This window comes from Diplotaxodon limnothrissa, linkage group LG11 (assembly GCF_057381915.1).
Source record: "Diplotaxodon limnothrissa isolate DT_005_m linkage group LG11, D_limnothrissa_male_GT1.1, whole genome shotgun sequence".
Classification (NCBI taxonomy): Eukaryota; Metazoa; Chordata; class Actinopteri; order Cichliformes; family Cichlidae; genus Diplotaxodon; species Diplotaxodon limnothrissa.
The window spans coordinates 9,967,363-9,989,202 of NC_140606.1; the positions used below are offsets into that span (position 1 = coordinate 9,967,363).

At 38.6% G+C, this 21,840-nt stretch overlaps 2 protein-coding genes across 2 annotated transcripts; both read left to right on the plus strand.

The window, feature by feature from the left end:
* Positions 1-1,460: 1,460 nt before the first annotated feature.
* Positions 1,461-2,438, plus strand: LOC146622345 (chemerin-like receptor 1). The gene has a single exon (XM_085366805.1). It carries the CDS (start codon positions 1,461-1,463, stop codon positions 2,436-2,438), a length of 978 nt encoding a protein of 325 aa, XP_085222931.1.
* A 10,454-nt stretch (positions 2,439-12,892) lies between these two features.
* LOC146622346 (chemerin-like receptor 1) lies at positions 12,893-13,990 on the plus strand. Its single transcript, XM_085365065.1, has one exon. The coding sequence runs from the start codon at positions 12,893-12,895 to the stop codon at positions 13,988-13,990; it is 1,098 nt and encodes a 365-aa protein (XP_085221191.1).
* The last annotated feature ends 7,850 nt before the right edge of the window (positions 13,991-21,840 follow it).

Here is a 21,840-nt window from a genome sequence, read left to right on the forward strand (position 1 = left end):
TCTTCTGAATCTGTCTGAAACCTCACCTTATCATCCAACAATAGTGTTAAAAATATGACGTATGTAACTGCCTACAAATGCCATATTTTGCACATATTCACGTTAAAGTACAGAGGGTGACACTAATTAATCTTTATTTAAAAAGTCACCCTGTGATTCTTAATTATTTTAGCTCACTGAGCGCTGACTTCTCATGGTTGTCAGTCAACACAAAGCAACAAAACTGACAAAGTTATAGATGCTGCTTCATGAGTGATACATCATGGCAGACAAAGAAATACAAAATGTCCATGACCTCATTTTCCTACACCTCTCACAGACTGATAGCGTCATTAGTGACTTTCAGTTCGTATATGTTAATAGGAATAATAAAGTAACAACAAATCGTCCTCTTTTTAGAAGTATAAGTCATGAACCTATCAAAACCAAACATAAAACTATCTAAACTACCTCTTTATGTGAATTATTAGTCTGCAAAACAACAGCTGTGCATCAAGAGTTAACATATGTTATAAATGTAGACAACAGTTAATCTGTGTATATAGGTCAAACACAACTTGAGCTTTTTAGTCAAATACTTAACATAGTGACACCATTGAATATGCTATCCCAGTGTATATATGTCATAAAAAAAAACACTACCTGCCATCTTTAGTAGGCTTGATTACTGTAACAGCATCTTTACAGGTCTACCTAAAAAATCAGTCAGACAACTACAGCTCATTCGGAACTGCTGCTCGAGTCCTCACTAAGACCAAAGAAGTGGACCACATCAGCTCAGCTCAGAGGTCTTTACACTGGCTGCCTGTGCATTTGAATAAAGCACCAAATCCACACTGTTTTATTTTTAAGCTTAAACTTCAAAACTTACATTTTAACTACTGGTTTTATCTACTTTTCCTCCCCCCCCCCCCTCCCTTCCCTTATATAGTCTCGTAAATGTATTATCTTCACTCTTTAATTCTTCCTTTTACTTAACTCATTACTACTGAAGTCTAGAACTAATTCATTTTCTAAATCTGTAAATGAATTAGTCACTGTTCATGCTCTTCTATCAAGAAATAATCTATACCAAAACAGCCAACTACAATTTTTTTCACATGTTCTGCTTTCATAGCCTTGATTATACCTGAGATATCTGACTTACAAGTGACCCTTCACTGCTAAATGCAGTCAGTGTTTAATTGAAGCAGTTAGTGTTTAAGATTTGTTTACAACTAACTAGACATTAAGTAGCAATTTAAAAAATAACTGAGTATCATTCAATGCAATTAGTTATAACAGAAAGAAAAAAATTGAAAGATGAATTTTACATAATGCATTTATATATTTATTTTTTTTGTGATACCACTGCAGGTCCCAAGGCAGTGATAGAGATTACCACTAGATCTTTTCATCAATTCAACACAACTGCTGCACCTGTTTACCAGTATGCTGAGTTGAGACATTCTCTGAACACCATGTCTATGGTTGTGTACTCCCTGGCTTTTGTCCTCGGTGTGCTCGGGAATGGAGTGGTTATCTGGGTGACCGGGTTCAAGATGAAGAAAACTGTTAACACAGTTTGGTTCCTCAACCTTGCTGTGGCTGACTTCCTCTTCACTGCGTTTTTGCCCCTGAGTGTGACTTACACAGCTTTGGATTTCCACTGGCCTTTTGGCAAGTTCATGTGCAAGCTGAACACCACTATCAGCTTTCTGAACATGTTTGCCAGTGTCTACATTCTGGTGGTGATCAGTGTGGACAGATGTGTGTCTGTGGTGTGGCCCGTCTGGGCTCAGAACCACCGAAATGTACGCAAGGCATCCTATGTGAGTCTGTGTGTTTGGGTGGTGGCTTTGATTCTCAGTGCTCCATACTTCATCTTCAGGGACGTCGGACCATCGTACCACAATAAGGATATCATCAACTGCTTCAACAACTATGCTCTTTCTGGTGACGAGGACACATATAATGAGACTCATCAGGCCATGATTATCACGCGTTTCCTATTGGGATTTGTTGTGCCCTTTACTGTCATTGTCTCCTGTTATGCTGTTATAATCCATCGTCTCAGAAGAAACCGCACACTGGCCAATCAGTCAAGTCGCCCCTTTAAGATCATCGCTGCTATTATCATCACTTTCTTTCTGTGCTGGGCTCCCTTTCACATCATGGGTCTAATTGAGATGGCAAATCACATGCCAGAATATTCAAGTGAGATATTAGATGATATCACCATAATTGGGTTACCAATAGCCACCAGTATGGCCTTTCTCAACAGCTGCCTGAATCCACTGCTGTATGTGTTCATGGGCCAGGATTTTAAGAGTCAAGTCCACAAATCTATCCACAACATCTTGGAGACTGCCTTCCAGGAAGAAGTTCCTCGCTCTTATATCTATACAAATGCAACCACTCAGAACAATAAGAAGTTAGAGTCTGACACACAGTTGTAATGCGATTAAAGAGATAAATACATTGTACTGTACATAGTGACTTTAACTGTGTCTAACAAATTACCTTTTCTTTAAATTCATGGATCCTCTCAAATTATAGAGTTAATCTCTTAAGATTTAATAATATTAATTAATTAATTTTAGGAATGTTGATCAAAAGCATTCTCTTTTTTAACTATATTATATATTATTACTGTGATATTGTACAGCAAGTTAACATTTCTGGGGGCATTTGAAACACTTTGGAATGCTAAAATATTTTAGTGTAACTTCTTAACATTCTTAATCAAAAAACAAAATAATGCAATGCCTATTACGCACAGTATTCTCCATATGTACCAAAAACAAGTGAGAAACACATAAAAAGTGACAAACAGGAGCAACTTGATATATCCATCTATACTACCTGCGATTGTCTCAGTCCCTGTATCTTTTGCCCAAGTTTTTATTTTCGCAATAATTTTTGTATTTGTGTTTATTTATATTGGGTTTTGTACTTTTATTTACAAATTGTGGAAATGGATTGTTTTCTTTCTGGTTGTCTCAGTTTTGTGTTTATGTTTTCTTAGTTTTACTTATTTTAGAACCTAGTTTTCTCTGTGTCCAAAGTAGAGATGGCACGATACCACTTTTTTGTGTCCGATACCATCCATCCATCCATCCTCTTCCGCTTATCCTTTTCAGGGTCGCGGGGAGCGCTGGAGCCTATCCCAGCTGTCATAGGGCGAAAGGCGGGGTACACCCTGGACAGGTCGCCAGTCTGTCGCAGGGCTAACACACAGGGACAGACAACCATTCACACCTAGTGACAATTTGGATTAATCAATTAACCTATCCCCACAAGCTGCATGTCTTTGGACGGTGGGAGGAAGCCGGAGTACCCGGAGAAAACCCACGCAAACACGGGGAGAACATGCAAACTCCACACAGAAAGACCCCGGCCTGATGGTGGAATTGAACTCAGGACCTTCTTGCTGTGCGGCAACAGTGCTAACCACCGTGCCACCGTGCTGCCCTATATATATACCTATATGAATCCGATATAGTGTATTTTTTAATCAATAAAATATCTTGCTGCATTTTGTATAAGGGGGAGAGAAGAGGCAGTCGCTCCATATATCGGTTGTTAAGCTTAACGTGGGAATGCTTTAGAAACATTCAGAGATGAACGTAAACACTTGCTTTACTTCTCTCTGGGATAACTTCCTCGGAGATGAAATGCTGGTTTGGTAGTGAGGCTTCAAATGCTCAACCAAACCACCGACAGGTCTTGCACTTGCATGACGCATACAGCTCCCACGTGCTAAGGTTATGAGCTGAGTTACGCCATGTCGCAAGTTTTCTGAGGTGCTTTTGTGATATTTAATGGATCGGATTAATTTTTTTTATTTCTCTCTGATATCCGATCCAGTAATTTAGGTCAGTATCAGACCGATACCGATACGTAATATTGGATCGGTCCATCTCTGGTCCAAAATTTGTTCATTAATTGTAAGTTTATCCTGTCTCTCCTATTTTCACCTTCCTAATTTCAGAACTCTGTGTTGTCTCTGTGTTTCTTGTCTTCTTCCTGCTTCATTTTGATAGTTTTTGTGCCTTCTGGTTTTCAGTTCAGCCCCCCACCCCCACCGATTATCCCCTTACTGTTGGCATATAACTGCGTTTTCTTTCCAGCGGTCTTCCTTGTCCCCCCCTTACTCCTTTATTGGGAACTTGCTGGTTACTTTGCTGTTTCACGGAATGGACTTTGTTTCCCTGGACTCTTTTATTCGGTCTATGTCAGCCTGCCTTTGAGTCTATCTGCGTCCCACCTGCGAAACATGAGAGTGGTGCTTCATTAGTTCTGATGGTGCTTCATTGGTAGTATCGTTTGTCACAGATGTCTCTCCTGCCTTAGGTGCCACATTTTTCTTTTGTACAGCTGACTCACATCAGCAATTAAAGGTATTTAAAGGCAGAGAAAGGTGAGTAAGCTCTGGTGCCAGAGTGCCATGTGACGGGTTTTATCTAGTGAGCTGTGTGAGTGTTTGGTGGTTGCAGCTAGTGAGCTGAATCTTGTGATTGTTTGCTCCTGCTTGGTGGAGAGGAGTGTGTTTGGTTACTAACCCTTTTCTGACTTACTTTTCAGTTTACTGGCCGACGCTTGAGTTTTGTTTTGTTTCTTTAAATGGTGATAGTGGCTTGTCCATCTCTTTTAGTTGAGTTATTAATAGAAACTTTAATAAAACTCTTTAATTTAATCATTTTGCCTCTCTGTCTCCTTTTTCCGACCCGGACACTTTTTGTTACTCTCCCTAATCGCCTGGACCCTTTTAGGGGAACATAACAGCTAGTTCTACAACTCATTTGATGAGAAATCATTAAAATCACAGAAAACACATTACATATACCAGCAGAGGGAGCTGTTTTATATAAATGCTTCAGTGTTAAAGGGCAGCAGTCTAAAGAGGAAAACTGCCTTCGGGTGGCTCTGATTTATATACAAAAGGTAGATACGGGAGATGTGAGTTCTGCTTCCTTTATTTCACTTTGTTAAACAGAATTTCCGTATTTATCCTTTATGCTCATGTACACATTCTTTTATCTTTTTCTCCACAATTATCTCGTAACAAAAACCACAACATCAAATCACACTGTTAACCCACGTGGTTACTTTGTTTTCTGTCTATGAATATACAAAATAACTGCGTTATCGCACAGAGTCCTTTACAAAAACGTTTCTGAGTAGTATCATTAACACTCTGATCAGTTTGCTTTGAATCCTTTTCTATATATCTTAATCAGCAATTAGTTACTGATTACTTTTTTCAAGTAACTTGACCAACACTGCTCCCCACTTATCTGTAAGTGATCATGCACCTGTTCTTGGAGCAACTTCAGTGTTTGCCAGTAATGAGCAAAACAAGGCTTTGAGGAAAAAAATGACACATTCAAAGCCGTTGTGCAAAAGTTTCAAAACAATCTGAAACCAAGCTTGACAGTGACACCTACTGGCCACTTTTGCTATTGTCACATCTTGATAATACTCCCCTGTGAAATAATGATCCATTGCATTGCTAGCAATACAGAATTCTCAAGAATGATTTATTATTATTATTATTATTATTATTATTATTATTATTAAATATACCAGAGAATCAACAATTGTGATTAATGCATGTTTTGGAGAAATACCCATAAAAACAAGGAAGGAAAAATGCTGAGACTGTTAAAGAAAAGTTGTGACTGTAACATACACGTGTATTCTGGGATCTGGCAGCATATTGTATTGACTAGCAACTAGATGTGAAATAAACAAATTCCCCATGTTTTTCGATATCCCAGGACTGTGGACTTCTCAGTGTCAAGCAGTGTGCACACCCAGAAGTCCTGTACAATTCGTAACTAAAATGATATATTCAAAACAGAAAATACTTGTGATTGGCTATCAATGGAGAGAGGCCATGGTTTAAACTTTAGCCCTTCCTGGTTAGTCCTGTCTGTACCTTGCTGCGGTATCACAAATACAGGAGCACCATCCTCCCATAACCCCCACACATTCCTAAGGCAGCCGCTCCTTGGTTATGCTCTGTGTTAGTGTCAGGGTGTACCAGTCTACCTTCAACACCCCCCTTCACACCAAGGAGTTGCACTGAAACTGCACTGAAATGTGTTTCTAATAGTGTCTCATGTGTAAGTAGGTTTTGCATGGCCGTTTGAAAAACCTCTTCAAAAATAGATAAGGCAAGAAATATATAACTACTACTCAAACATATATAACAAAACACCTATTATCTAGTTTGCACATAAATCGGACTGGAAACTTGTTGAATAGGGGATTAATCAAAACCTGAGAGTTCAAAGTTCTTCGTAAAGTAAACAAGTGAAAAGAAAAGGTTACATATCCATGTGACTATGAGAAGGGAATTCATACAGGCTAAACTAACTTGCACACACACATAAATACAGACATGCAAAACAACATGGATCAAGAAGCCACATGTATTGAGTAACTGTGGTAGTTCATGATATAGTTTTGGTTTTGGTTGAACTCTGTAAGACCTAGTGGATAAGAAATGGGCATTTTGTTTCTTTATTTCATTCTTATTTGATGGGAATCATAATTTAGTTTTACATTCATTAACGTACATTTGCTCAGCTGCTACACGGTGATTATTGGACTGAACTTTCTCACCCAACTCCGGGCAGCGACAACTATTATGATACACATAACAAATGCCACTTTGAGTGAAAGGACAGGCAGTTACACTTCCATTTTTATTAAAAACACATTTTTAAAAAAGAAAACAAACAACTGCATTGTCTTATTTTTGTTTCTAATAGTTTTATGAATACCACCTTCTCATGGTTCAACTCCACACAGAAAGGGCCTCGGTCACACAGTCGATCTGAAAACAGGACTCTCTTGCTGTGAGGCAACAGTGTTAACCATCATGCTACCCCATATTTCAAAACTGTTATTTCCTGAAACCTTTGGTGTTCCTTTTTCATGTTTATTTCCAAACTGAAAGTCACAATGACATCTGTGAGATATGTTACCACTATTAGGATCAGCACACAAATGTTTATATTCTTTTTTTTTTTGCCTGTCCTGTTTGGATCTTTAGCCATCAGAATTGTTGTCTGAAGGCTAAGAAAGATGCCAAGCGATTTATTTTACCAATTGCATCATCATGGCCTTGCCATATTGGTCCATTTGATTGACCTTTATTATAATTATGCATTTATTTGATTTGATATTTGGTTGTTACAGACGGGACAGACATGACTGGGGATAGGAGAGGGAGAAAGAATGAAAGAATGAGAGGGAGAGATGAGATGGTGAGAAAGGGGGGAAGAAAAAAAAAAGAAAAACAAACAAAACACCTGGATCACCTGTATGGGGATAAGAAAAAATAGAAGAGAAAACAAACAAAAAAGAGCAACATACTAAATACAACACCATCACAATAAACTAGTTAACAGTAGATAACAGTAGATACTAAATATTGCATGTTATTGTGCAGTACGCAAGATTGACAGCGCACAATGTGCTTTGACGTAGCAGCCAAGAAGGGTGTAGTTTGTGTCTGTGAACACCCGTGTGTACACCTGTGTGCACACGGGTGTGGATCAGCACGCTTGTTTATATTCTAATTTTTCCGTGCCTCTCATGAATCGTAAAATTCCATGAACTCTATGAATCAACATGTCTTTACTTGCGGTCAAGGAAAGTAAATAATCATTAGTGAGCTATAATTATTAGTGATCTGTATGCTTGGGCGGCGGTTTTAATTTTCTAGAGATATTAATTTATGATAACTTAATTTATGATAAGCGACATTTTACTATTCATGACAAAAATTGGTTGTTGTTGTTGTTGTTTTATTTAAGGGCAGCAACAGAAAAGTTGGGACAGGGTAACAAAAGGCTGGAAAGTAAGTCATTCTAAAAAGAAACCGCTTGAGGAAACATTTTGCAACTAATTGGGTTAACTGGCAACAAGTCAGTAACAAGACTGAGACAAGATTACCTTAAATAGGCAGAAGAAGTAAAGATGGGCAAATGAAAAAAAAAGGCTATATCAATAAACTGTGGAATGATCTCAGAAATTACGAAGACTATGAATAAACTTAAAAATGGGCTTTAAAAAAAGTTTTGATTTTTGTGAGCAAAATGCTCTCATGACTCATCGAGTGAAAACTACTAGCCAGCCAATCGGTGACATGCAGTCTGACAACGTCACAATTTAGTACCTGGTCGGATCGCTTGGAACCCCAGCCGAGCAGGTTCTTAAAATGTACCTGGTATCAGGTTCTATGGCCTAATGGAAAAACCTGAAAACCATGGTGAACCATGTCAAGTCAATCTGAGTAGGTACTAATAGAATTGTATTGTACCAGAGTCTACTCTAAATGTTTGTCAGTGACTTTCTGCTCTACTTTGATTGTTGTGTCTTTTTTGTAGTTTTACTTTCCCTGTCATATTGGGTTTGGGTTAGTTTTCATGTCATACTGAATACTGCCTGCTTGTGTTTGACTTTATATTTCTTGGATTGCTTCATATATACACTACCAGTCATTAGTTTGAACAAACTTTCTCATGTAATTCGTTATTTTCACTTTCTACATTGTAGATACACACTGAAGACATTAAATATATGATAAATAAATTGATAAATATGTCTTATATTTTAGATTACTCAAAGCAGCCACTCTTTGCTTTATTGACAGTGCTGTGAACTCTTGGTCTACTCTCAATGCGCTTCATGATGAACTCCATCAGTTGTGTTGTGCAGAAGTCAGGTTGGTACACAGCTGATAGTCCTAAAATCTATTGAATCCAAAATAATGAATCACAAAATCATAACAAACTCAGCAGCTTTGGTATATATTTTATATTACCATATAATTTAAACTTATTTATGAACACTTGACAAAATGTTTTTAGTTGTTTTTGTGAATAACATTTCGATCAATAACATATTTTTAGCTTAACTGCTTTCCCACTCATATTGTAGGTCTACAGTTTACATTCTGATCACAACACATAAGGTGTTTCCACAAGCAGTTTTACAATTCCTTGCAATGTCATGGAATTATTCCATGACATGAAAAAATACAAGAAGTGGACAGTTGACTTTTAGAGTAAGAAGTAGAGTTAAACAAGACTGCAAAACAGGATGTTGATAGACAGGGAAAAACAGTTTTCATTCTGATTTCTGTTGCTCAATGCTCGATTTTCTTCTGTTGTTGGTCCCTTTAGTTATCCACCTCCTCTGCACGTCTTAAAACCATCTCAGCCTCACCCCCTTAACTTTATCTCCAAATCAGTAAACCTGAGCCAACCTAACAACCTCTTCCTTTGAAAACTTTTCCGTACTTCCACACCAGCGGATTCATTAAACACCTTGTTCTTTCTCTGCCCAATTCAGTTGTACTTTCCTAGAGATCTGGTAAGTCTTTCCTTTATGCTTTATAACATTTAAAGACTTTTTATAGGTGGTGACTTTATAGAGGTAATAATTATTCTGTAACCCACATCTGTAACCTAATTCAGTGTGAATGCTCTTGAGTAAAAACAAGGAAAGAAAGAAAGAAACCCATTAGGAATGTAGGTACAATGAGCTGAAAGGTTCATGTTTTACAATCTGTACTGTTTTATAATATATGCCACTGACTGTGGAAATACCTTGGTTTTCCTCAGATTGTTTCATAGCACAGCTGCCTTAGAGCACTGGTTCTCAAGCTGTGGTATGTGAGCTCCCTCTAGTGGTATTAGGATTTGACAAGTGGTATTATCACTTGTCACATCCTGTTTATGACAGTTAAAATAAATAACATTTATATAAGAAATAAAATTGTCTCGTGTGAACTGTATGTGGTGTACTGCTGTACTTTAATGTCGGTCATAAGGGTGGTACTTCAAGAGCCATATATGTCATGAGGTGATACTCATTGTGAAAGGTATGAGAACCACTGCCTTAGAGAGTTAAGAAAGAAACTGGAGGAAAATGGCAAAATAAGATAGTGATACTAAGGCCATGCTGAAGACAATGCAACAGTGCTGTCTCTCATTTTTTCTTTCTCTTTCATTTGTCTGCAAACTTTTGCAAACTTCCGGTGGATCTGCCTTGTTATAAATGGCAAAATACGACCCACAAATTAGTCTCAGTTATAATAACCTGTCAGAGTTTGATGAGGCATTCATCTGCAGAAGATTCTTCAACAACCAACAAGAGAGCTTTACTAAAGGTATGCCGTCTTTGTTACTTTGCTGTTGTACGATTGTAAAATCATCATGTATTTACTTTTTAATAGATAAACCTCTGACACTTAAGACTTTCCCAGTTTTTAATTACTAAGTCACTCATGATTAATACATTTTCAAGATTCCGCCCCCAAAAATTCAGTTCCCTGAATATCTATATGCATGCATGAATGGATGGAATATATATTTATACATATATAAAAAAAATTAAAAAGAAGGAAATTCATTTTTTACACTATTGCATAACGTAGAAACACTGACTGCTGGGATAGTTATTCACTGGAAGTGTAGTGTTAAATAATCAAATAGGCTAATTTCTTAAAATTAAGTTAAACCACTGAACTTAAGAGACAGCATTACTTTCATGAGGGTAGTGACTTCTAAAGTAATTGCCGGTAAGGTTCTTTGCACAGTTATAACTTCTTTGACCTCTTTATTCGTCAAAATGTGTTGACTAATACATCTAAACCAAGCTGCAGGCAGACATAAATGTAGGCAGCCAAATATAGCATGGTGCAAGCAGTTAGAGTAACTGCAGAAGTTTGTTATCATCTGTCAGACCTAGAGGTTAAGTAAAGGTCTTTTTCACTGAAGAAAAACAAGCAGTAATTTAATTTGGGGTTTTTTCCAATTCCATTGACATAGTGTTGCTCAACAACTGCACAGTGAGTATTAAAGTCCACATTCTCACCCAAACCCACACAGCCATCATGACCATTATGATGGATGTAATTGCCCAACGTTTAGTACATCAAATGGACGATTAGGTAAACCTGTGATTGGATTGTCAAAAACCCTTTAATAGTTATTTTATTTAGTAAACTGAGAAACCACTTTTCATGGGTCAGTCAACAAGTGGCCAACAAAGCTGAAAAATATCACCTATCATTTAAATGATCTTTTTTAATTGAGCATATTAAGTTTAATTGAGCATATTAAATACACATAGTTTAGTCTAGGTTGTATTAATGTGTCACAGTTTGTTCTGATATTCTTCTACTGCACATCAACCCACACCTGACAGAAGAGCCATACATATTTTCTTCTTCTTAAGTGTCTTATTGGATGGCATTGGCGTTTAGACTAGATGCCCTCTCTCTCACACAGTCCAGCAACTCATTTGGTGTTTTCTTCCTTCGGTCTTGTATTCTGCCAGTGACGGTTTCTCGCCTTCTGCCTTGTCTTTGTTCCCTTCAATCTTTTCCAGATTTAATTCCAATTGTCCTTTTTCAGTACTTGTCCCAGAGAGTCTTGCTTGTCTCTCTGATGTTTTATTTAATGATCTTTTGGTGTGTGCGCATTTTAAAACCTCTTCATTAGTCGGTCGTTCTTTGCTTCCATACATGAAGATAGGTGTGATGTAGCCATCTAGGACTCTCTTTCTTGTCTTGAAGGAAATTTGTCAATCAACTGTAGTCCTTGCAGAGGTAGCTTTCTTTCCTTTTGCAATCCAAATCTTGATTTTACGTAACAATCTTCATTACTCACAGTAATACCCAAATATTTAAACTTATTGCCTTGTTGTGTGGAATTCTTTAGTATGATGTTGAACTATATTGTCTTTCTTTTTGGAAATGATCATTGTCTAAGTTTACTTGAGATTCAAGAAAATGAATGTGGGACTTAATGTCCGTCCCACTTCTTCACTCTTCTTATATACAATAAGTATTTGTTTTCTGTAGATGTTGAATTGATTACAGTGTCGTCTGCACATCTCAGGTTATTAATGAGGTGCCCATCAACCACAATGCCTGGCACTCCTTTAATCTCGCAAGATATAATCACTGTATAGAGGAAACAGATCAGCTGACAACACACAACTTTGCCCTACACCACTTCTGAGTTTGACAAATTTCGAAACCAGAAGTGAAAATTTCTTTGTCACTTTTGATTGCCACAGTTTGTTCCAAGTGCATGTTCTTCATAATAGGTCTTTTTTTGCCATTGTTCAGAACTAATAATAACTATTAGATTTTTGTAGCTGATAGTGCTGAAGGCTTTCATGTCATCAATAAAACATGAGTACAGATATTTTTGAAGTTTAACTGCTTTTTCTGGGACGCTTATCAATATAGCATTTGTTGTTCCTTTGCGTTCTACAAGTCTGAATTGTTTTTCTTCTAATTCTGTTTCAATCAGTTCCAACAAATAAAAATTTATACTTTTTTTTTGAGGACTGCAAATTTTAAGAATAATTTAAGTTTTTCTGAAGTTCTTGGTCAGATATTTATTTTTTCGTGTTTGCGTTCAATTGTTGGGAAATTACGGTGACATACTCTTTTAGTGTTGTAACATCATTGCTGATTTGGACACTCTTCAGTTTCCTGATAACTGTGACTACATGCATACATTATGCTCAGCAGCCAGTTAAGAATTTTCATATCACATTGTGAATGTTGCTGCCACAGTAGTGCAATCATGAACTGAAGTAGCCATTAACACTGAATGGATGGATTATAATCTAATTTGAGCTGAAAACAGTGCTCTCAACTACAAGTGATGACCTTCACTGCTAAATGCATTTTATTTGCTGTTCATTTTGAGCCTTTATTGTCTAAGATTCATAACTAACTATAAATTAAACATTAATTTAAGAGTAATTAATTTATATTTCTGTGCAATATGTGAAGACAGAATTATTATCAATATCAAAAATGACTTTTACATAAATTCATGTTTTTTTCTATGCAGATCTGAAGACATTGATGAAGATGACCAACAACTCTTTCGATCAAATTAATACAACTGCTGCACCTGATAAAAATGACTCTGTGTATGGTGACAAGTATGATGGGCTGAAACAGTCTCTCAACACAATGTCTGTAATCCTTTATTCCGTGGCCTTTGTCCTCGGCGTGCTCGGGAATGGAGTGGTTATCTGGGTGACCGGGTTCAAGATGAAGAAAACTGTTAACACAGTTTGGTACCTCAACCTTGCTGTGGCTGACTTCCTCTTCACTGCATTTCTTCCCCTGAGTGTGACTTACACAGCTTCAGGTTTCCACTGGCCTTTTGGCAAGTTCATGTGCAAGCTGAACACCACCATCAGCTTTCTGAACATGTTTGCCAGTGTCTACATTCTGGTGGTGATCAGTGTGGACAGATGTGTGTCTGTGGTGTGGCCTATCTGGGCTCAGAACCACCGAAATGTACGCAAAGCATCCTATGTGAGTCTGTGTGTTTGGGTGGTTGCTTTGATTCTCAGTGCTCCATATTTCATCTTCAGGGACACTGAGAAAATGTCTGAAAACCAAATCCTCTGTTTCAGCAACTATGCTCTTTCTGATAACTATACAGCACCATCTGTGATTCAGTTTCGTCATCTAGCCATGACTATCACTCGTCTCTTCCTGGGATTTGCAGTTCCCTTCACTGTCATTGTGTCCTGTTATGCTGTCCTAATCCATCATCTGAGGAGAAACCGCACCATGGCCAGCCAATCAACACGCACGTTTAAAATCGTCACTGCTGTTATTGTCACTTTTTTCCTGTGTTGGGCTCCCTTTTACATAATTGGTGTAATTGAACTAGTGAAATTCACGTCTGCTACTCAGAGCAACACATTAGATCTTGTCATAGGTGTCGGGATGCCTCTGGCCACCAGTCTGGCCTTTCTCAACAGTTGCTTCAATCCACTGCTGTATGTGTTCATGGGCCATGATTTTAAGGACAAAGTCCGCAAATCCATCCGAAATGTTTTGGAGACTGTCTTTCAGGAAGAGGAGACACGCACTCGCACTTACACAGGGTCAGTGGTCACCAGTCAAAGCAAAAATAGCTCAGATTTGAATACTGAGGTATAAGAAACCAAATAATTAAACTGTAAATGGCAGACAATTGTGACAACTATCTTAAAAATGATTCTAAATGTTTCAAAAATATCTTAAAATGCTTTGGGGCTTTTTTACTAGCCATAGCATTAATCTGATACATGACTGCATGAATCTATGAATCACAGCAGTCCATTCAGGTTACTTTTTTATAGAACTAAAAGCAGTTATACAATGTTATTGCTTCCATTATTGTTGCCTTTTTTCTGGGCTGGACTCCCTATCATTCAGCTGATAGTATTTATTCCACCAAATGAAAAAATTCACTATGCCATTCAATTGGGATCTTTGTTGCCAAAAATTTGGTCGTTCTTCACTGCTGCTTGAATCCACTGCTGTATGTCTTCTTGAGACAAGATTTTAAGGCTGAAATACGAAAATCCATCCTGAATGTGCTGGAGAGCCTTCCAGGAAGAGGAGACACACTCTCCCAGTGACATGAAGTCAGTGAACACCAGGCAGAGCAGAGAGAAGTCAGATTAGATTACTGAGGTATAAGGCTGTATATGAGGTACATAAACATGTTAAAACCTTTAATAGAAAATTTCTTTGAGACTTTTTACTAGCTGTAAACATGACTCCAGAGTAAATCTTTATAAATCTTTATAAACCTTTAATGAATGAAATTTTGTTTAATTTTGTTCCAATAAACAAAATTTCAAATAAACCCCGCTCATAAAATTATGGAAACAGCTAATGGTACAAATGGTACTGTGATGTATTATTTCTGTGCTGTGTTGTTTTTCTTGCCTCTTTGGCTCACAGCTCTGCATTAACTTTGTGCTATTATTATTATTATTATTATTATTTTTTTTTTGCTTTAACTAACTCATGAAGTCTGCCATTCATTTCCATGTATTAATAATCCGTGTTATGTTTTATGTTAATATATTATTATGAGCTGACCACCATTGAGTTTTCATGTAAACATTTACATTTTATATTAAATATTTGACATTCCTACAGTTCCATTAGTAACATATATGTCTATATCAGACAATCTCACTGATAGTTTCTCTCTTTTAAAGTTTTTTAACCCCAGGGACGTCAATAAATAGTGACAGTAGTGATCCTCATTTATTCACTGTTCCTGTATTGTTTTATTCGCTGAACAAAAAGTATTATATTTACTTACATACATTTTATTTTATTTATTTATCAGCCATGGTGTGAAAAACAGTATGGGCCATTATCACAAGAGGTTATTGTCTTAGTTTGTTAAAGTTCTCTATTCCCATTCTGGTCAAATTTGGTTTCATCGTTTGTTTACAGTACAGTTACAGAGCCAAGTGACAACAAATCAAAAGACTGCTGCCTGTCAGTGGCCAAGAGCAGCCTGTATTCAGTTTGAATACTGTTATGAATTGAAACAGAACAGTTTATAACTTTATTAGTTTGTAAATAGTGTTTCACTGTTCTATTTAACTTTTGGTGACAGTAGAAAGACTGAATCAGGGGATCGTGTGGGAGAGAAAGGGAGAAAGCTGGATGAAGATGGCAAAGAGAGAGAGTGCAACAGAAATAAGTAAAAGCAGACATGTAGTCAAAGTCAGCAAAAAATTTAAAAGCCATGATCACTTCCATCTAGTTCATATTCATTGATGATGATGTTACATAACTGTATTCTAGGCAGTGTGTTACACTGATATCTAATGCTCAGCTGCAGGGGAAGAGTGGGGCAGTGGGTTGTCAGGGGAAGCTGGTAGACACAGCATATGACAATTGTCTAATCATGCCCCACCACCCACCCCCAGCACAAGAGAAATAATGGTGCAGCTGAGCTGAGTGACAGAGCAAGCTGAGCAGTAAAGTAAACATGAATATTGCAGTCTGACAGCACACTGTAAATAAAACAATTGAACTAATCACAAATCTGTGAGTGTGTGTATTGTACCCCCCCTTCTAAGAAGTGTTAAAGTATACTTTAATACTTCTTAGTGTTTTTTAATTTTTAAGCTAAAAATAAAATAAATAAAAATTCAAAATGTAATACTGAGAAAACTGTGGTGGAATATGACTTGAAAATATATTGAATTAAATGGGGTTTTATACTTTAACATTGAAAGACAGCAAGAAAGAACAAAGTTTTGCTTTTGATCAGATCTGCTGTGGATTATTATAAATTTTCCTATAATATGTGTAGAGATGCATACACATAACAGCATTCAGTTGAAATATGAGCACTTTAAATATAAAGTAGCATACATACCTTGAAAAACTAAATTTTAGTTTTTAAACTCATCTTGATTTTGTAGAGAAGGTGATCAGGCTGTTTCTTCATCACCTGAGACCAGCTACACTGGATCATCACCAGCTTGTATCTTTATCCCTTTTTCACTCAGTGAAGTCTTTCTCTTTTCATGTGCACTGGTAACCAAAGCGTGTGATATTTGAAATAACCTGCTCGCCTTCTCGCACACCCCATACTAGTAAGGCAAACTCACATACAGGCTCAGGGGGACGGGGTGAATCTATATACAAAGATGAGATATTAACACTAAGAACACAAAGGAATACTCTGAATAATACAAGCTAGGCTATATTAAGTAATGTAATGTATGGCACCATGCAGACATGTGGAGAGCATGCAAACTATACACAGCAAGGTCCTGGTCACACGGTGGATTAGAACACAGCATTTTCTTGCTGTGAGGCAACAGTGTTGACCACCATGCTGCCCAGTATTTCAAAACCTTTGGTGTTCTCTTTTCATGTTTGTGTCTAAATCAAAAGTCAGAGTGACACACTGTTAGGATCGACACACAAATGTTTATGTTTACATCTTTCTGTGCCTCTCATACATCGTAAACTTTATTAACAGTATCAACAAATCTTTACTTGCTGGCAAGTGAACTCTGGCATGTCTCCACCGCGTTACTGTAATCTGATTACTTTTTTCAAGTAACGAGTAAAGTAAGGGATTACTATTGCAAAAACGGTAATTAGATTACCGTTACTTTCCCGTAGGAACGCTGCATTACTGCGTTACTAAAACCGTGATTTTCTGCGAGAATGTCTCATGACAGTGACGTAAGCGAGTGCGCCGTTGGTGACAACAGCTGTGTGCAGATCAACAGTGGATCATATATCGATTGTGGGAGAGAGTATGAGCGTGCAGCGTTTAAAGCGTGGAAGTACTGACCTTACTTTGAGTTTGATTCCATAAAAAGTGACAAAAACATTAGTGTCCATTGTGCGTGGGAAGAAAACTTCTTTTTACAGCGAAAAAAAACCCTAAACTTCCAAGCAAGCACCGAGTGCGCTATGACATAATGGGAAACTCACAGAGAAACTCGCGGATTCTTCAACTGACCGCGGCACACCTGCACCAGGGTAAACCTCCGCCTACCCTAGTCCTGCTTTACAGGTGAAAATAGAGCAACAGGACCGCTGAGTCTTTGACTTTATTTATTTTCTGCTGTGTTTTACTTGCATCTATTTGAAAGAGTGAGTGTAAACACAAAAAATATTTTATTTTATGTGCTGGAATGTGCAGAAAATAGGTTTCAATGTTAAACTAATTTATTCAAGTCAGAATGTTGCATATAATTAAATTTTTGCTTGATGCATAAAGTTAAAAGATTAAAACTGATAAAACAAGTTAAAAAAAAGAGACTTTTCCATTTGATTACATTTTGTATGATGGATTATGCAGAAAAAGTAGAATTGGGCTGAAAGATCTATCACTTTATTACCTATTCAGGTTGTAAATCGGGTTTTTAAAAAGTAACTAAGTAACTAAGTAATTAATTACTTTTGAAAATAAGTGATCAGTAAAGTAATGGGATTACTTTTTGGGGGAAGTAATCAGTAATTAGTTACTGATTACTTTTTTCAAGTAACTTGACCAACACTGGTCTCCACACCTGCGGGCAATTGAGCTCCCAGCATTTAAGATTAGCACTCAGCACTACTCTTTGCCAAGTGTTCTGCTAACCACAGTTAGTGCTGGCCATGACAGCTTTTGCTTAAAGAGAGATTGTCATAGAAAGAAACTTACCTCGTGTTTTTCTCTGCAGCTGCTCAGCCGATTTCCACGCTACATCCCAGACAATACTCACCTTTTCTCCTGTCACTGGCCTTAGGCTTGGCAGCTCTGTTCTCCTCAGCTCTGGTCTGCTCAACTAACCTGCCCTCCAGCCGCCCTCATTGCATTCAACAGATTCTCTGCTCTTGGAACCCAGCCACCTCACCCGGAACTCCTACCTCCCCTGTCGCCAGTTCTCCACCTGCAAACTGTAAGGCAAACCTGCTTTGATAATAACTCCTCTGGATCGTATGGACTCAGTCACTAAATGCACTCTACTGTGCATTTAGTGGCTGTGTGTTGAGAATCCCGTGTTGAGAATCCCGCTTGCATTCCCTGAAGGCTGTGGCTTTCCTTCATGCCCCTGAGCTTAAGCCTCTGTAGTCAATGTAACAGCATCTTTACAGGTCTACCTAAAAAATCAGTCAGACAACTACAGCTCATTCAGAACTCTGCTGCTCGAGTCCTCACTAAGACCAAAAAAGTGGACCACATCAGTCCAGCTCTGAGGTCCTTACACTGGCTGCCTGTCCGTCAGAGGATAGACTTTAAAGTTCTGATGCTGGCCTATAAAGCTCTGAATGGTTTAGGACCAAAATACATCAATGACCTCCTGACCCAGTATGAACCATCCAGATCCCTCAGGTCATCTGGATCCGATCTTTTATCAGTTCCCAGAGTCAGAACCAGACACGGAGAAGCTGCATTCAGCTTTTATGCTCCTTATATCTGGAACAAACTCCCAGAAAGCCTCAGATCAGCTGAAACACTCAGTTTATTTAAATCCAGGTTGAAGACTCACCTGTTCTCAGCTGCATTTGAATAAAGCACCAAATCCACACTTTAAGCTTAAATTTCAAAACTTACATTTAACTACTGATTTTATCTACTGTTCTGATTTTATCTGTTTTGATTTTATATACTGTTGTTTGTTTGTTTGTTAATTAGTTAGTTAGTTTATTTGCTTGTTTTAATCAATTTTAAATCATGCTTTTTATTTGTTCTTGTTTCTAATGTCTCTGTAAAGCACTTTGAATCACCTTGTTGTTGAATTGTGCTATACAAATAAACTTGCCTTGCCTTGCCTTGCCTTGCTCATGTTCAATCCAATTATGTTTGCTTCTAATCATAGCTTCACGTTAAACTCAAAGACTTAAGAAATCTTTGTTCATAGTTGATGGTCTAGTTGTCCTGGTAATGTAATTGTGTTTTGTTTCTAGTTATTGCTTTACATCACCTTTACAAATGTAATAATTCTCAGTTCATAGTTCACAGTCTAATTTTCCTTGCAGTTTAGTGCTTTGTACAATAAAGTTGTGTTATCATGCTAACCTGTGCCTCCATGTGATTTTGTCTATTCTGACATCGGCCTTGACAGATTTGAAGGTCACAGGCAAGAGGTCAGAAACAGATGGGGCATACAATTATTTAAAAGAGAGAACCCCATAGTTTCAGAACATATTTTCTCTGTTGAAGAATTTGGAAAAACAGCATCAAATGTTCCCTTCTGTGAGCAATTAAAAAGAAAAACCACAGGTCAAGTGCCACTTATGTACAGACCATAACTGCTGGTTTTACAGAAAATTTGAAATGATGTTAGTTGCATATGTTGTATAAAGTTATCAGCAGTCTTGGGGTATTTTATTTCCAGTTAAAAACAAGAAAATAGTTTTATTCCTTTAAGCATTTTTATTGTGGAAGACAGAAACATTGAGAAATTTGATGGGGGGGGGGTTAAGTGCACTTGAAGGATCTTGTTTCAAGTGGCAGTAACACATAACGTGATAAAGCAATTGAAGTAAAAGGTACTGTCATGTGACCGAGTGTGAACCCAGATACAGGACTCAGCTGACTGACATAACTCAAAGTCACAGCTTTACTTAATGCTGGTAAAAAAAATAATAATTCCAGAACAAAAACTCAAAGTCCTGGGTCAAAAACTCAGGACCATAAGATATACACAGTGTCGCTTATTCTCCTTCTGTTAAAGTTTCTCTCATAGCGATTCTTTCAAGAAGAGCATCCACATCCAATTTTAACCAGAATTATTATTTTTTTACCAGCATTAAGTAAAGCTGTGACTTTGAGTTATGTCAGTCAGCTGAGTCCTGTATCTGGGTTCACACTCGGTCACATGACAGTACCTTTTACTTCAATTGCTTTATTACGTTATGTGTTACTGCCACTTGAAACACCTTGAATTTCCTCAGACTTCTTTCAAAACTTAACACTGACCAAGCACAAGAAGAACATTGATGACTGTAAGAGTTAACAAGAAATTTCAAGCAAGATGGCAAAACAGGATGCGGTAATTTTTTATAACACATTATAATTGTTATAACAAGTTGCATGGTACATTAATGACAACACAACAATCATTTTTCTGTCTCTGTCTCTTTAGAGCGGCTGAGAATTTCTCACAGTTTTTGAAAACTTTGAGTGGATATGAGTTGTTGGGGGTGGGGGAGCGTGAACATTTTTCTTGTAAAACACAGAGGGTCATAGCAAATACAGTTTGGGAACCACTACCTAAGGCTAAGGTAGGGAAGGTGGATGGCTTACAGGCAATGGCAGAGTGTCCAGGCCCATGGGCCTAGTGTGCAGGCAGTTTGACTCCCCTGTAGCCTTGCACCAGTGGTCCCGTGCCTGCAGGAGATTTCCTTGCATGCCTAGCCGAGAGCAGATTGCTTGGGGCTTGCCCCCAGTGAATCCGCCCCTGGCCCGTCTGGTCGCCCGCTCATTTCCTAGCCAGGACGCTTGGGTAATGGACACCATGCTAGCTGGGCTACACAGCGCCGTTGCAATTCAGGCCTGTCTATCTTACTCTTACAACAGGCCATTCAGATGCAGGTATGATCTGGGGACCCTGGCAACGCAGGCGAGTTCCTGGCTGCTTCCAGTCACCTAGCTTTGCTCATGAACGAGCAGGCCTTTTCCACAAGTAGCTCCTTGGCCTCTTTCTGGGTGGTACACGGCCACCTCTGACTGACTATCTCAATCCCAGCTCTGGCAGCACAATCAGGACTGCCTAATGAGGCTGCCAGTTGAACCTACAGCAATTTTGGCCCAGGGGCAATCCAACTTCTGCAGGAAGTTGGAGTAGTCACTGTGATGGTCAGGACATGTTGAGGGCCTGCTTAGGCATTCTCTGAGTGTAATTAGGCCCAGGGCTTCCGTGACTTAACCTGCTCCCAGGCCGTGGGAATCTCAGGCCTCAGTTGGATATCTTTTGCAGATGCAGCACCCACATGCAGGGCAAAGGTGGAGGACGCGTGGCCAAGGCTCAGCTGTCCACCACCTTCCGACATTTCCATAGGCCAGGCCACCCAGCTCCCTCTCCTGTCTGCTGTGGAATGCAGGGTGGCCTGGTCGGCTCTGGGGGCAGACCCTTAGGTGGTTATTACCATGACCCAGTGCTACCACCTGCAGATTTTCCGCAGACCCCCCCCCCCCCCCCCCCCCCCCCCCCCCCCATCACAACCATCACAACCTTCACCTGAGTTAGCAACTCCCAGCAGACCCTCACCCTCACAGGTGACATTGACCCGAAGGACGAATGCTTCCAGATCCAGATCCAGATCTGGCAGGGGCAGTAACGTTTCTTACAGTTTTGAGTCCTCCCCTCTCTCTCGCACCCCAGATGTTCACGCCATCCTTGCTCCTATGAGGCGGCAGGACCTCAGGGTCCTGAATTACCTGGACGACTAGCTGGTCTGCGCCATGTCAGAAAAGCAGTGCCGCAACCATGTAGCGCTGCTGGTATCCCATGCTCAGCCTCTAGGGCTGCGCCTGAATC

What these genes read in the sequence shown, in the direction of transcription:
- LOC146622345 (XM_085366805.1), top strand. Translation starts at nt 1,461, where the DNA reads ATGTCTATGGTTGTGTACTCCCTGGCTTTTGTCCTCGGTGTGCTCGGG.
- LOC146622346 (XM_085365065.1), top strand. Translation starts at nt 12,893, where the DNA reads ATGAAGATGACCAACAACTCTTTCGATCAAATTAATACAACTGCTGCA.